This window comes from Pelobates fuscus, chromosome 3, assembly GCF_036172605.1.
Source record: "Pelobates fuscus isolate aPelFus1 chromosome 3, aPelFus1.pri, whole genome shotgun sequence".
In the NCBI taxonomy this organism is placed as follows: Eukaryota; Metazoa; Chordata; class Amphibia; order Anura; family Pelobatidae; genus Pelobates; species Pelobates fuscus.
Genome location: NC_086319.1, coordinates 21284902 through 21301390, shown reverse-complemented (window position 1 = coordinate 21301390; position 16489 = coordinate 21284902). Strand labels below are relative to the sequence as shown.

The 16489-nt window shown below is 40.4% G+C and overlaps 1 protein-coding gene across 1 annotated transcript; it reads left to right on the top strand.

The window, feature by feature from the left end:
* Positions 1-1205: 1205 nt before the first annotated feature.
* On the top strand, positions 1206-14107 carry ALG12 (ALG12 alpha-1,6-mannosyltransferase). Its single transcript, XM_063445061.1, has 9 exons — positions 1206-1429; positions 1520-1652; positions 2241-2414; positions 3638-3832; positions 5530-5633; positions 6715-6938; positions 7827-7996; positions 8944-9019; positions 13847-14107. Exons 1-9 carry the CDS (start codon positions 1268-1270, stop codon positions 14073-14075), a joined length of 1467 nt encoding a protein of 488 aa, XP_063301131.1. The 5' UTR covers positions 1206-1267; the 3' UTR covers positions 14076-14107.
* Positions 14108-16489: the final 2382 nt, after the last annotated feature.

Below are 16489 nucleotides of genomic sequence, written 5' to 3'. Positions count from 1 at the left end.
GCAAACATTGCAAATGCATAGGAGAAATAGAAGCATTGTTACTTCCCTTGTGGAGCAGTCCAATACGTGCCCATTCTTGATAGATCAGGTACCATTACTACACAAACTAACCTGAGCACGGCAAGCAGATTCTCTCCACCGAGTAGATATTGTCTCCTGTATTACTGCTAAATGACTTTGGAAATATATTCACTAAACAACAAACTTTAGTAAATTAAAATCCAAATGCAACATTGAGTCTAACGAGGCGCTTGGCGATTTCTGCGTAAATGTTGCACTTTAATTTTAAAGGACCACTATAGTGACAGGAAAACAAACTTGTTTTCTGGGCACTATAGGGTCATTAGGTTCCCCCCACCCTCAGGGTCCCAGTCCCGCTGGGCTGAAGGGGTTAGAACCCCTTCAGCCACTTACCTTTCTCCAGCGCCAGGCTCCCTCTGTGCTGGGGAACTCTCCTCCTCCTGCTGACGTCAGCGCCGAATGCGCAGGTGTGGCAAGAGCCGCACGCGCATTCAAACAACCCATAGGAAAGCATTACTCAATGCTTTTCTATGGAAATCCAGCGTCTTCTCGCTGTGATTTTCATTTGTCAGTGAGACAGCCACTAGAGGCTGGATTAACCCTCAGTGAAACATAGCAGTTTCTCTGAAACTGCTATGTTTTCAGCTGCAGGGTTAAAACTAGAGGGACCTGACACCCAGACCACTTCATTGAGCTGAAGTGGTCTGGGTGCCTATAGTGGTCCTTTAATTCAATATAATTCAAGATTTGGTGAATAAATTCCTTAGTAATATAAATTACTTGTGGACACATAGCGTTGTTTGATAAACTACCTTCTCGGTTTATGATCATTTTTGCCATCTGTTTAACCTAGTCTGCATCTACACTCTGGGACTGCCCTGGCTCCCATCACCCACAGCCACATACCGTACCGGCATAAACCTGTGAAGGAACAAAATTCACAACATTGAATTAAAATGTCTTTTTTTCCCATTGATTTAATTTTAAAAGCATTCACCTTATTATTATTCTATTTTTGGGAAATAATTTCTACACAATCACTGGGTTTTTTTTTGTAGAACAACCTCATAAATAATTGCTGCTTCTGTAACAAATAGAACATTATAGATGTAACAATGTTGCCACACAGACATTGGTTGAAAATTCTTAACAAGGGCCGCAAGAGTGTGCGAGCGTCCCGTACAGCAAGGCTGCGCAGGCTCCTCCCTCTGACACTCAGCCGGTGGGCGCGGCTATCTCGGCCAAGATGGCTTCCTCCAGGAGCAGCACAGGTGAAAACTCTCTGCTCTTCCTCCTGTTCAGCATTGCCTCTGTGCACCTGATCGCGTGCCCGTTCACTAAGGTGGAGGAAAGTTTCAACCTGCAGGCTACCCACGATCTCCTGTATCACCGGTTGGATTTGGACAAGGTACCAGGCTCCTGCTTCCAAGCTGACCCTTTAAATGCATGTGTCTGAATAATCACCCAATCTATATCTTTCTATTTTTTTTATTTCCAGTATGACCATCATGAGTTCCCTGGGGTTGTCCCCAGATCTTTTCTGGGCCCCTTGTTAATTGCTTTTCTATCTGCCCCTGCAGTGTATGTATTGGAATTACTGGAGTGCTCAAAGTTTTACTCTCAGTTGATCGGTAAGTTGTACCCACTAGTCCAAAACACACACACACACACACACAGTAGCTTTATACACAGGCTCCCTGTATAACTGTTAAACCACAGGTAGGTTTTAATAATACATAATAAAATATTAATAAAATAGAATAAAAATATAATACTACCTATTACTATATATGAACTGACATCTAGTTCAGTAGCAAGTTCGACAATTCTATTTTATTGTAACATTGTAGATATATTGGTTCTGAAAGGGATGATACCACTTCAGGTAGCAAGCTGCAGGATATTTGAAAGCAAGAAATGGCTAATCTGCTGCTGCTGCTGCTGCTGCTATTAAATTCCAGACAAAAATTGCTAGAATGCAGAATATAAGTGGTAGTATAACAGCTGAAGAACTATATATGTGTGTTAAAATCTCCTTTGGATGATCTTTGGGTCTGTCCGATTGGTCAGCTGTACAGTTTTTGGAATAGAAACCTGCACACTGCTGGTGATTTTATTTATTTGTTTTGAGGTTGATGCAGAGTGAATCCATACCAGATTAACTGTTTCTTTAAACTCTATTTCCATTTTTTCCCCCTTTCCCTCCACTCCATACACAGTGAGAGGAACATTAGGTGTGACTGTCATTTTTTCACTATGGATGTTACAAAAAGAAGTCCGCAAGCAATTTGGAGCTTCAACAGCAAACTTTTTCTGCTGGATAACCGCCTCTCAATTCCATTTCATGTTTTATTGCACGCGGACCCTTCCAAATGTATTTGCTCTTCCAATTGGTTAGTAAACATTTGTGTCATGAACTCAGTAATATGTGAACATGTGTGTTTTGCAAACTAGTCTGTAATACATCTATGACTATGCTTACCCTATCACGTGATCATGTGCACTGCACAGATTTCTTTGGGAACTGAAATCATTTTGCAGGAATGGCAATGTTTTCATTGCAGGATTAACTCGTCTCTGGTGTCTTCGTGAACGCAATAACAGAGTTAAAGGGACACTCCACTGCCCAAATACAAAATTAATAAAATTAGTTTAGTAGATATACCCCAAATGAAAACTTGCATGCATTTAATTATGCATTTTATTAATTGGGGTTATATCTAAAAAACGCTTGTAAAACCTACATACCTCTTGTCTACAGCCTATACAAGCCCTCCTCTTTTAACCCTGCCCAGATGTTCTGTGGCTGTCCAATCACAGACTTCCCTATGCAGCTCAATGATAAATCTTTGCAAGGCAGGTGCTCTGGGTAATTGCTGCCTCTTGAGTTCAGTGCAAATAAGCTAAACAAACTAGGAAGTAGTAGGACTTGTTGTCTGACAGCCAATGGGGTGTAACGCGGTTAATTTATGAAAGTGTCAATTTCTCTTGAAATCTGCACTTTTTGCTAGATGATAAAATAGGAACCGCTCTTCAGCAAGCTAAAGTTCTTTAGGGATCTGGAGTGTCCCTTTAAATTCGATTATAGTGCAAATGACTCAACAAGAAAGCGTTTGATTGATGTAGAGCAGCATGTTTGTATTCTTAAAGCCATAGTGTTCCTTTAATGAATACATACTTTATATTTTTTTGAACTTCTACTGCTTCTCCTCTTTTTCCCTCTGTTGGTTACTTCTCATTTGTTCTGCGGACCAAGTGATTGGGAGATGCTCCTATTGGTGTACTGCAAGACATATACATAATGATAGATTTGGTGTATATTTTGCAGTACAGAGGTTAGTCCATTTCTTACACTATTTATTTTTTCTCCTTTCCTAATTTGTAAAAGTTCTAAAACCAACCTTCTGCCAAAATCTAAGTGTCCCGATTTTTTTATTTTTTTTTTATATTTTTTTTTTTCCCTGAATTTTGCGTGTGCACAAGTCTACTTTTAACCTCTTGAATACCAGAAAAGAGTGTGGATGTTCTTTACTTTTGTTTTGAATTGCAAATCATATCACTAATTTAACTCTGTGCATATTTGATGCATATGTTTTCTTATTTCATTTTATTGCAGTTCTTTTGGCTGTTACATCATGGATAAAGTACAAACCCGGCCCATTTATATGGCTGTCTGCATTGGCCATCCTTGTGTTTAGATCTGAGCTGTCTCTCTTCTTGGGACTAATGCTGCTGATAACACTTGCAAGAAAGCGGAAATCTTTCTTGAGAATCCTCTGCCATGCAGTCCCAGCTGGACTTGTTTGGTTAGGTGAGTTTTAGTTATATTTTGGGGTGTTTTTTTTTTTTCGCAATCACTTAATTATTATTTCAAAGGGAGATTCCAAGCTAACATCTACCTAGTTTTTAGTGTTTTGTTTTTAAATGTATTTATTCGTGCATGCAAGACTGTCAACATACATTTCTAAAAAAAACAAAACCACTGAATATTCCATAAACTATATTAAGTATATTCCACATGTGACGGTAGTCACCATCACCAGGAACTTCAGACAGACTATTTATGTTGGTCCCTGGACTATTCTTATGTTTTAGTCACCCTGTGCCCATTATAGGTGCAGGGTTTGTGTAAAACATTTAGTGTTAAATGTTTTGTCTGCTCTCCTGTACTGCTGAGGATTGCTACGAACTAGGTGGATATGGCTATGGAGCCTGTGTAGTGCCCTCTGTTGATAGCAACAGCAATATGCACTACGTGAATAGCAATGCTGGTTAATTTGCATATTCAGGTCGATTAGCATATTGCTGTTTCTGCAAGGAGAGATGTTTTGTGTTTATTATGGTCTTCTCCACCCTTTTTATAAAGATGTTATTAGATTATTATAATTCCCTGTATGTTTTCTGACATGTTTTGTTTATTTGTATTTTATTAAGTTTGTCACAGCAAGCTTTATGTAACGAACATATGGTCTAGTCCCAAGTAAAATAAAGCTTGGCATGTTGCTTCCTTCTGGAACTTGTGTCCTGAGTGGGTTTTTAAGCCCAGTGACAGTCTTTGGACTGGTTTGCTGGCTGAAGGATTCCTCTAGCCTTGAGTATAAGTCAATAGATCTAGGCCTGAGAGCCACAACTGTCTTGTAAAGCGCTGTAAGCAGAGCTCCAGAGGAATGGGTAGAGGGGACGATGCCTGGTTGGGTGGAAAAGCTCCAGAACGACGCCAGTCAAGCTGAGGCGACTGGGAGAAGTGCTTCAGGTTTCCCGGTTCCAGCTAGGGAGTGAGCTTGGTGGAGGTACCCTGCCGGGGTACAGGGAGCTCCTTGAGGGGATTTGTGAAAACATGAAAGGACCACTGACATGAAGTGGTGTAGGAATAGTGGCCCTGAAGTTTTACCCCTGCAATGTAAAACGTGGTTAAGCACACCTCTATTGGCTGTCTACCTGATGCTTCTGCATCAACAACCAAATAAAACCTTGCCATGTGTCTAATGCTGCTCCTGGGAAGCAGTAAATTCCACGCTTTATTATAAGAAGCATTAAGATGCGCATGTGGAGTTTCCCGCGCTTGTGCTGTCCACACGAAAAAGCGTTGGATCTAGTGACCCTACTTTGGTGTCACATATTCTCACTTATGATAAACGGTGATTCCCAAGGATTCTGACTCTAATAATTGCTGCCGTTGATTGAGGTGTTTTTCAACAGTTAGATTTAGATGCAAAATCTCTGAAAACATATATATTTTACTGTTGGGTTAATTTCACATTGGGAGAAAAAAAAAAAAAATAGTCCCCAGCTGTGTAATGGTCACGACTTGGCTATTTTAGCCCACATTCTAGTGAAGTGTTTCGTGAATAAATGCAACAATATTGGGACATATGCTCAAATTCCAGTGACACACATCTAATGGGATTGCATGCATGATATTATTATATATTAACAAACAAGTAAAAACCATAAGCACAGGGTAGAATATCTGTATTGTGTAAGTAACCATTCTATTTCTTACTGCAGGATTAACTGTAGCCGTGGATTCCTTTTTTTGGAAGCGTCTGGTTTGGCCGGAAGGAGAAGTACTTTGGTATAACACTATTTTGAATAAAAGCGCCAACTGGGGTGTATCCTTCCAAGATGCAACATATCCTAGTGTGTCGTTTTGAAGACATGAGTAGTTTGAACAGTTTGGTAATATTTCTATTGTTTAGTGTGTGAGGTGTAGGCATTTAAAAGTTAAGTGTAACTTATTTATGTGTTTTAGGCCAAAATGGCTCAATTGGAAATATTTTCTGTGTGACTAGTTTACTTAAAAAAAAAAAAAAAACACAAACATCAAAACCGGTTTGAATTCCTGAAAATTCAGCTTTTACTTAATAACTCTGATAGTTAAAGGGGCACTATAGACAAAAAAAAAACAACCAACTACAGCTTATTATATTTGTTCTGGTGAGTATAATCAGTCCTTTCAGGCTTTTTGCTGCAAATACTGTCTTTTCAGAGTAAATTTAGTGTTTACATTACAGCCTAGCGATACTTCCACTGGCCACTCCTCAGATGGCTGCTAGAGGCGCTTCCTGAGGCAGTGCTGCACAGTGTGACTGACATTCGGTGTCTCCACCCTCCGCACGCAGACACTGAACTTTCCTCATAGAGATCCACTGAGTCAATGCATCTCTGAGGAAATTCTGATTGGCCAGGGCTGTATTTGGCTTGTGCTGGCTCTGCCCATGATCTGCCTACTTGACAGTCTCAGCCAACCCAATGCTTTCCTATGGGAAAGCATTGTGATAGGCTGAGAACATCACGGATGATGATGTCAGCCAAGCAGGCAGAGCCAGCAGCAACAGACTGGAATATAGGTAAGATTTTTTACTACTATACTCAGGGGGGTTGGGCGGGTGTCAGGGTGCTAGATGGTGGGTTTAACACTATAGGGTCAGGAATACATGTTTGTGTTCCTGACCATGTGTTCCTTTTTAAGTAATTTTTTTTAATTTAAAGTATATGTGTATATATTGAAATGACAAATGTATTTGTTGTCAAATGTATTGATTCTTGTAAGGAAGACTGCAAGAAATGCACAGGTCTAAGTTATAATATTTAAGCTCATTGCACATGAAACAGTCCCTGTATTTCTACTACATTTTGCACAAAGAAATTTTGGATATTGCAGTCAAGATTCTCCTTAACCTAATCTTAAAGACCTCACCTTTTCTTTGGTATTTTTATTCAGCGCTGCCACGTTCTCTGGCATTTAGTGTTCTTTTTTTAGCGTTTGGGCTGATTGATAAAAGGGCACATCTGCTGATCGCACCAACTGTGGGTTTCATATTCTTATATTCTTTCCTTCCTCACAAAGAGCTACGCTTTATCATTTACACATTTCCTGTTTTAAACATAGTGGCTGCTAAAGGATGTTCATATGTGTAAGTACAAGAAAACATGTTGCATTGGTGATTTAGTAATTGTTCCCTTTTCTGCATATTTCCCAATATATACGCATTTACATCATTTTCTACTGCCATGCTAATATAATTTTTTATATATATATATATATATATAATCTCCTACAGCTTTTATGACTTGTCCAGTAGTTTAATTCATGTAATTTCATGAATGAAACTGCTCCTGATTGCTGAACTACAATAGAGTCAGGTTTTTTTTTTTTTTGTATTTATTTTTTTAAAAACAATTTGTGGGTCTTATTTGTACAGACTAGAATTATAGAAGCTTTATTCCTTACCCCCTAATTTTTATTTTTTTTATTGAACAAGGTAATAGTTTAATTGGAAGCAATTTCTTAATTAAACTAAAAAAAAAAAAGGTTTAACAAAACAAAACAAAAAACTAAATACTACCATGGAGAGTTATAGCATTTTTTTTTTTTTTTTTTTTTTGTAAAAATGTTATTTATTTATGGTTACATTAGCTGCACCTTCACTGCCGCTTCTTGCGTTACGATCAGGCAGATAGTAGGGACATTTATGTCTTCCTTAAAAGTAAATCCAGGACTCCTGGTGTGGTGTATTTTAAATTCCTGCTTTGCACATGAATGGTTCTGTGATCGCTGCTCAGTTGTATACTATTGAAATTATTGAGTGAAGTCATACCGAAGCACTTGATTTGTCTAATTTCTGGTACTCTGATGTTGCTTCACTTTTTAAATAACCTTTAATGTCGATATCCTTGGCTCTGGTTTGTTAATTTGTGCTATTACCAGCTGACCGGTCTTTCTTGTAACAGAGTTTGTCACTCGCCTCGCAGGTTCTGTAACACTGTATGTTGTACATTTACCTCTTCTTTGCATGTTTCAGACTAAAGAATTCGCGCAAGTCCTGGTTGTATAAAATTTGGTCTTTCGTTGCAATAGCACATCTTGTAGGAAATGCAGCCTACTCTGGGGCATCACTCTACGTGTCCCATTTCAACTACCCTGGAGGGGTAGCCATGCAGACATTGCATAACAGAGTGCTTCATTTAACAGGTATATGCCCTTTCCCCCCCCCAACTTTTAATAAAATTTTCACATGAGAATTAGTCCCATATGGGTATTTAAATTGAGCTTGTCCTTCCCCACTGAAGAGCGATAGGGCCATTATCTTGTATGTCATAAGTTGGCTTTATTGCCAGAACATCTATGATGGAAAGCAGTTTAACTACCCGTGGGAGGATTCTAGTACTTTCACTGTCATTCACTTCTTGACATGCAGGTCTGTGACTGAATGAACAGGCGAAGGAGGTGACTTTTTTTTTTTCCCACTGTTTTTTGATTAAATGTACTGCTCTTTAATCTAAAATAGTGTGTACTGTGGCTGGTACATTTTAATTAACTATTCAACAGAAAAAGTTCAGTTAGATGTGGACATTTAGTAGCCAGCAGATAAGGAGGCACTTCTAATCGCCTACCAATACAAATATACAGTGAAATTTAGAAGTTCCAAAATGTCTAAGGAGATACTCTGGTAGAAAATGCTTACAGCCAGGACCTCCAGATTCTGTAAATAAATAAAAAGCCGGCAATATCACTGTAATAATAGTTTTTACTCTGTCTGCTAGCCTGTTGATATGTTTATACGTACACACACAAATTCATAATAAGTGGCTTTGTTAGTATGTCAGAACATGGACGGGTTCAGTTTCATGGGCAGTTGAATAAAACCACATCGCTCTGCCACAGCGTCTTCACAGTCTTCATTTTACCGGTACTTTAAATAAAACACTAAAGTTTGCTCATTCTTCCAGGATAGACTTCTGTATGCCCCAAGCACGTTTTACTGTAGTAAAGTTTATGGCGTTTAGAATTTCTTGTATCCACTGAATGAGTACTTCATGCGCCTAATTCCCTCCTGCTAAAATAGAATAAATCTTTCACCTTACTTCACTTCTTTTACCTGCATGTTTTACAGTGTGAATATTTATTTCTGTTTTTAGGTGTGTCTGTACATATAGATGTGGCTGCAGCCCAAACAGGAGTTTCCAGGTTTTTAGAAATCCACCCACATTGGCGGTATGTACGAAGAACTTGTGTTTTTACTATGAATTGAAGAGAGCGTTCAAATCCTTAATCAAAATTGCAGGGGAGTTATCTCCCAGAACTCTGGTTGCAACTGAAAAACGATCTTAGTCAGCACCATGTATCTATTGCTTTCCTGCAAGAAACACAATTTAGGGAGGGAACTGAGCCTGCCTTCAAGAGTAAATATTTCACCATGGCTTTTTATGAAAATCACCCCACGGCGCATAAAGTGGGAGTAGCTATCTTACTAGCTGCAAAATTGCAGTTTGCGGCGGTCGACAGTCGTGGATCCAGGGGACAGGCACCTCCCCTTTTTTTTTTTAAAAGGGATATTCTGGGCCGTAGATACATGCTTGCATCTGTTTATATCCCCAATTGTAACCAATCCCAATACATTCGTAAAATCACAACCATACTGTTCGCTTTCACTGAAGAGAGCCTAGTACTGGGTGGAGGTTTTAATGTCCCCTTGAACCCGATTTTGTAGATACATCATCGGGTAATAGTAGAGCTCAGAAATATTCAAAAGTCCCTACCACTCTGACTGGTGGATTGCTAGAAGGAGCTGCAGCCAGTGGATAAAGAGTTTACGCATTACTCAGCCCTTCAACACCAATATGCCCGGATAGACTACCTGTTCCGTAGGAGACTCTATCGAGCTTACGGAGGACTGTGATTGGGGCAGCGGTCTGGTCTGACCACGGTCCTGTCTAACTTGAATTGGGCTCTCCATTTTAGAGACCCTTCAAATGGTCATGGATACTTAATGACTCTCCTGTTGGACATGGAGACCAGAGAGCGGGTCTCTGAAGAGTTATCATCCTACTTTGCAGAAAAATTCAGAGTCCATGCAGGCTTCCATACTTGGGAATAGAGCAAAACTTGTAGAACTTTGGCAGTTCTGGCTGTGGTTTGTGGCACAGAGATGCAAGTGCTAGAATTGTTCAGTGCATTATAAGTATGGGTTAGCACTTTAAATTGATTCCTATAGGATACAGGAAGCCAATGTAAGGACTGACAGAGGGGTGAGGTATAAGAGGATTGACTAGAGGGCAAAATCAGTCTGGCGGCAGCATTCATTACAGACTGTAGCGAGGCAATACGGCTTTTGATAAGATCAATTAGGACAGGGTTACAATAATCCACGCGTGAAATTACTAGAGCATGAATAAGCTCCTTGGTAGCATCTTGTGTAAAAAAGGGGCTATGTTTTTAAGACGGAATCTACAGGATTTGGCAACATATTGGATGTGAGGCTCAAAGGTGAGGCTAGAATCCAGTATGACGTCAAGACCGCGCGCATGCAAGGATGGTCTTATGTGGATACCACTAACTTGAAGGGAAAGCGAGAGAGGAAGATCAGTATTAGGAGGAGGAAAGACAAGGAGTAAAGTTTTAGAGAGATCTGAGTTTCAGTAAGTGGGAGGACATCCAGTCAGAGATGGAAGAAAGGCAAGCAGTGACATGGCAGACGGCAGGGGAGAAGTATATCTGAGTGTCATCAGCATACAGGTGGTAGTGGAATCCAAATGAGGTAATAAGTTTGCCAAGAGAGGCAGTATAAAGACAAAATAGAAGGGGACCAAGGACAGGGCCTTGGGGGACTCCAACCGAGACAGGACGAGGTATCATTAAAAAGGAGAGACTGAATGAGTGTTGGGAGAGATAAGAGGAAAGAGTCACATAGACCAAGGGAATTAAGAGTTTGAAGAAGGAGAGCATGATCAACGGTGTCAACGGCAGCAGAGAGGTCAAGAAGAATTAGTATGGAGTAGTGGCCTTTGGCTTTAGCTGGGATTAGGTCGTTAGTAACTTTGAAAAGAGCAGTCTCAGTAAAGTGTAGAGGGCGGAAGCCAGATTGAAGACTGTCAAGGAGAGAGTTGGAAGTGAGTCACACGGGTAGAGACAAGTCTTTCCAGAAGCTTTGAGAAAAATGGGAGCAGGGATATGGGACGATGGTTAGCGGGGAAGGATGGGCCAAGAGATTTTTTTTTTCTTTCAGGATGGGTACTACAGTGGCATGTTTAAGGTTGGCAGGGACAACGCCAGAAGAGAGAGAGAGCAGTTGATGTGTATTAAGTAAGGCACAAGACAGGGGGAGAGAGATCTGATAAGGTGAAATGGGACAGGATCGAGTTGGCGAGAGGAAAGGAGAAGTGCAGCCACCTCTTGTTCAGTAGCCAGGGAGAAAGTCTGAAGGGTAGGAAAGGAATGATCTATGTGTGGTTGAGATAGAGAACGGAAAGGTGGGGAGAATTCTTTCCTTAGCTGTTCAATCTTGTTGGTAAAGTAACATGCAAAGCTATTGGCTGTAAGGTTAGTTTGGGGGTGGCCACAGCAGGGCGAGAGTTAAAGGTGTCAGATGCCTGGGATTGCGGGAACATGAACTAATGAGAGAGGAAAAGTATAGTACTGTTTGGCAAGGGCAAGGGTTGCGCTGTATGAACACAATATGAATCTATAATGGACAAAGTCTGTTTGGGTGCAAGACTTCCTACAGGATCGTTCAGCACAACGGGTGCATTTTTGCAGGTAGTGTGTTGATTTAGTATGCCACGGTTGGGGGCGTGTCTTTCTAGAGGTGCATGTTTGGAGCGGGGCTGCAGCGTTCAAGGCCCCAATCACGTAAGGGTAGTGTTATATTTGGAGATGGCCAGTGAGTGACAGGAGAGGGAAGGGATGGATAGCAGTTGCAAATCAATATCAGCTGACCACTGCTGGAGGTCAATAGAATTAAGGTTCCTCCTGAGTTGAGGGGGGTTGGGCTGAGATTGTTGGGTGAGGGGGGTTATGAGAGCAAATTATAAGAGGTGGTGATCAGAGAGAGGAAATGGAGTGTTGCAGATATTAGATACTGTACATGCATAAGAGAAAATTAGGTTGAGGGTATTGCCAGCTACATGAGTGGGAGAATTAGCCCACTATGATAGCCTGAGGGAGGAAGTAATTGAAAGTAGTTTAGAGGCTGCTGAGGTCAATGGGAATATTGAAGTCTCCGAGAATTATGGATGGAATATTAGAGAGGAAGTAGGGTAGCCAGGCAGCAAAGTGGTCAAGGAAGAGGAGAGGGGAACCTGGTTGGCGATAAATAACGGCAATGCTAGCAGAGAAGGGTTTGAAAAGGCGAATTGAATGAATTTCAAATGATGGGAAGGGGGAGGTGGGTGGAGGTTTGAAGGAGCAGTGAGGTGAGAGGAGAAACTCTACACCACCACCACCTTTACATTTAGTGTCTTGGGTTGTGGGTTAGTTGAAAACCACCAAAGGAAAAAGATGCAGGGGTAGCAGTGTCAGAGGGGGAGAGCAATGTTTCTGTTAAGGCTAGTAAATCTAGGGAATAAGACATGAAGAGGTCGTGGGCAGCAGTGGATTTTCTAATATTGCAAACAATTTTTTTTTTAAATCAGCTGATCTGCAATATCTATAAGTATGGTAATGACCATACTTGGGTGGGCAGCCTTACAGAGATGATACCTCTGCTTAGGCTTTCCTGCAGTGCTTGGTTGCTTGTGAGTGTTGCTAGTCAATGCTGTTATTAGGGGCCCAGTCTCTGCTTAGGCTTACATCTTTTTGTATTCCTCTCTCTTTTGGCCTGACGGATCTTGGCTAATTAGGGTAACACACATTGTTTCCCTTATGTTTATCACCAAGACACAATTTTTTGATACTGATATTCCCAGTCTAGGGGAATGCCGGAGTACAGGATACGACGTATGCTCTGATGTACCTATTTATCTCATTTCTACTGCACCTCGAGGAAACAAAAAGAAATAGAATAGAAATTAAGGGGAAAAAATGGGTTAATATGTACTGTGCTTCGTGTAATATATGTTGTTAAAGGTCTGACTTTGCAATTAATTAACCTGGATATGACTCTGTATGGTCAGTTTCTATACTGCTATTGTCTGGACCTGTGTGTCCTATTTATTGTATAGATTTTCTGAATGCAATAATTTTATTCCTTTTGTGTTATCCTCAATAAAAACTGATTTAACACAAAACAATAAATAAATAAATGAGACAGTGATATAGGGAATACAAAATATCTGGGGTAGGGCTTTGTTTTCACTCAACAACCCATCTTGTGGATGCACTAGATTCATGTCCAAGGTCTACTTGTCGTCCTGCTCAGAAATGCTTTACACTTGAGAAAGGGAGGTTCTCCAGAAAGCTTGTCATTAAAATATTCTGTAAGTCCAATAAAAAAGGGATTACAAGATACGGATTTTATCTCTTTTCACATCTCTATATAATTTATTTTTACTTTTTGTAAACCAGTAGTGCAAAGGACATTGTGCATCTTGTTACTGCGCTTTTTGATTGATCCTTTTAAAATAAGTCATTTTTGCATCTTTCAAGGAATTTAAAGTGACATTCTACACACCTTTTACTTGCGGAAGTGCTTTAAGTGTCCTTTTTTACCATAATATAAAAAGTGCAGCTTTCAATAGAAATTCGCACATTAATAAACTAACCTGGTTACACCCCCTGACTGTCAAGCAGACACTCGGTCCCATTACTTCCTGATTTATTTAGCTCAACGGAGCTAAACTCAAGAGGCAGTAATTGCTCAAAGCACCTGCCTTGCAAAGACTTCTCACTGAGCTGCATTGCGAAGTCTGTGATTGGACAGCCATAGCAAGTATGGACTGGGAAGGAAGGGCTTGTAAAGGCAGCAGAACTGTAGCAAACTGTTCTAGATATAATTAAATGGATGCACTATTTTGCACTATTAATCATGTTTAGTACAAAATATTCATAGATGACTATCAAAAACTATTCTTACAAAACTCACGTTTTTCTTTGTATCTTTTTCAGATATGATAAGAGAGAAGATATTACCCCAGAGGATACCGCTATGCTTTCATACACACACATTATCATGGAGATGGACACCACTCACTTATCTAACTTTAAGAATACTCACAAAATACTGGCCAACATAACCGGCCTTGGTGGAACTGCATTTAACATCCATTCTTATCCTCCTGTGCAGCTAAAGTTTCTAACAAAATTAGTAATTTTAGAGAAGCTTCCACCATTTTGATAGGTTGTTTTGTTTGTTTTCTTACAGAGATTTGTATATAAAATGCACTTAAGAAGAAATATTTATCGGTCTTGGTGTTTTTCAATATTGTGAGTTTGAGTATTAGAAATGGGGGGAGGGAAGGGACGAGAGGAATGTAGCTAGACATAATACAAATTTCTGATTCTACTGCAAAGAAACATTAAAGTGGAACTGTCAATAGTAAGATTTATACAGGAGCCAACTAACAAAATTAGCTATGGGGTGTGTTATTTCACTATAAATTAAATTAACTCCAGCACTACTAAAGCTAGTGCATGCAATGAGCTAAACTAACATTTCTGGGGAAATGCTAATGTATGCACCTAAGGCATCATTGGTTGGTGAAGTTGTCCTGGGCATGGAAGTGCAGGATAGACAAGTCACCAGAATCACTACAACTAAGTCTCTGCAGGCTTGCCATAGAAAAGACAGGGTTTGCATAGCTGCCTAGTAACACCTCTAATGGCAGTCACTCAGACGGCCACTAGAGGTGCCTCCTCGATCAGGGTTCAGCGTCTCCACACTCTGCATGGAGGTGCTGAACATTTCCAATAGAGAATCATTAAGTTAATGCATCTCTATGACGAGATGCCAATTGGCTCAGTGTAGTTGTGCTACAACAATAGCTTTCAAATGGAAAAGTATTGGATTGGCTGAGATCGTCAAGACTGATCATTTCAGCCAGGGAAGCGGAGACTGCTGTGGCTAAAGTGATGCGGCAAAACAACTATTTAGTGATTGAAATAGTTTAACACTATAGTGTTCCTTTAGGTTTATTACTGTAACAATACAGCTGCCGCATTATTCATATCCCCAAATGTTTCAGTACTGTTTAGTGGGGTGGGAAACAAAGCACTGCCACTTTTCAACAAGTGAAAACTGCATTATACCTTAAAATTGATGCAGTGGGAAGTTTTTGATTGGACAGCTATGGAAAGTCTGGGCTGGGGCAGAAGTGCAAAGATTTTTAGATATATCCCCAAACAATAAGAATGCGTAATTGAATGGATGCTCCTATTTGGGGTATATCAACTAAACTGATTATAGTAAAGTGAAGTGTCCCTTTAAAGATGGAGACATAAAGACAGGCTGATAGACCTCAACAGTGTAAATCCACCTAACTGCTTAAACAGCAGAGTTTCCTTTACTTCATTGTTCTGGACAATTACTTTAAATCCCGTATTCTGCCCTCGGCATTAGGTACAGTACCATACACTTTATTAAAACCTGGATTTGTCAGTCCATTCAGAGGAGACTAGCGACCCAGGAGCAGTAATTCACTCAAAACACACATCACTAAACCGCATGTAAAGGAAAAAGACCATGAAGATTACAGCAGCTTCACCGGAGACAGGGAAATGATCCACTCCAGCTCCCCCAAAGGTAGGGCGGCTGGGTGGACGTCAATAAAAAAAATAAAAAATAAAGTGTCTCTAAGTTACAGCCTCTCCAATCGTATGGGAATGGTATCTGTCTTGCCATGATAATCTCAGCCAACCCAATACTTGCATTGGGAGACTATTGCACATGCCATTCAGCGTCTCATTATAGAGATGCATTGAATTAGTGCATCTCTATAGGGAACATTCATGGTCTCCATGCAGCGTGTGGAGATGCTGATCATAGGTGCTGCACTGACACAGGAAAAAGCAGTGTTTACATTGAAAAGCATTCAGGGATGGTATAGGCACCAGCACCACTACAGTAAGACCTTATTTGGCAGAAATTATGATGGAAGGCTTATATGAACAGCCTGGCCCTTCAAGACCACTGGAAGCTACTAGGTGCACCGATTCCTGCCAATCGCCTGGAGCTAAATATCTAGCTGGATTTGTAGTTTGTCACTATTTAAAGGACCACTATAGTGCCAGGAAAACAAATTCGTTTTCCTGGCACTATTGTGTTAATAGGTCCCCCTCCCATCGTGCGGAGGAAGGGGTTAAAATCTTACCTTTCTTCAGCACCGGGCTCCCTCGGCACTGGGGACTCTCCTCCTCATTCCAACGTCATCAGCTTAATGCGCATGCGCGGCAATTCTCAATGCTTTCCTATGGACGCTAGCGTCTTCTCACTGTGAAAAATCACAGTGTGCAGCGCCTCTAGCTGCTGTCAATGAGACAGCCACTAGAGGCTGGATTAACCCATATGTAAACATAGCAGTTTAGTGGTCATAGCTGAAGTGGTCTGGGTGCCTATACAACCCCTTACACTCATCAGTTGGGGGTTCTTTATTTTGGGTTCTTGGCATTTCATTTTGGAAATCTCTTATGATTAGGTTTCCTAAATGCATAATTTCACACTTGGAAAATGTAATTTTACAACTAAGGCATTTTACAAAAGTTTTTAAAATATACAGATAAACACACTTAGACCCCATGATTTCTTTAGAAATA

Excerpts from the sequence above, each read along its gene's own strand:
- ALG12 (XM_063445061.1), top strand. The coding sequence starts at position 1,268 with ATGGCTTCCTCCAGGAGCAGCACAGGTGAAAACTCTCTGCTCTTCCTC. Across the intron at positions 3,833-5,529 it reads AGCTGGACTTGTTTGGTTAG|GATTAACTGTAGCCGTGGAT; the intron begins GTGAGTTTTAGT and ends TTCTTACTGCAG. Across the intron at positions 9,020-13,846 it reads GAAATCCACCCACATTGGCG|ATATGATAAGAGAGAAGATA; the intron begins GTATGTACGAAG and ends TATCTTTTTCAG.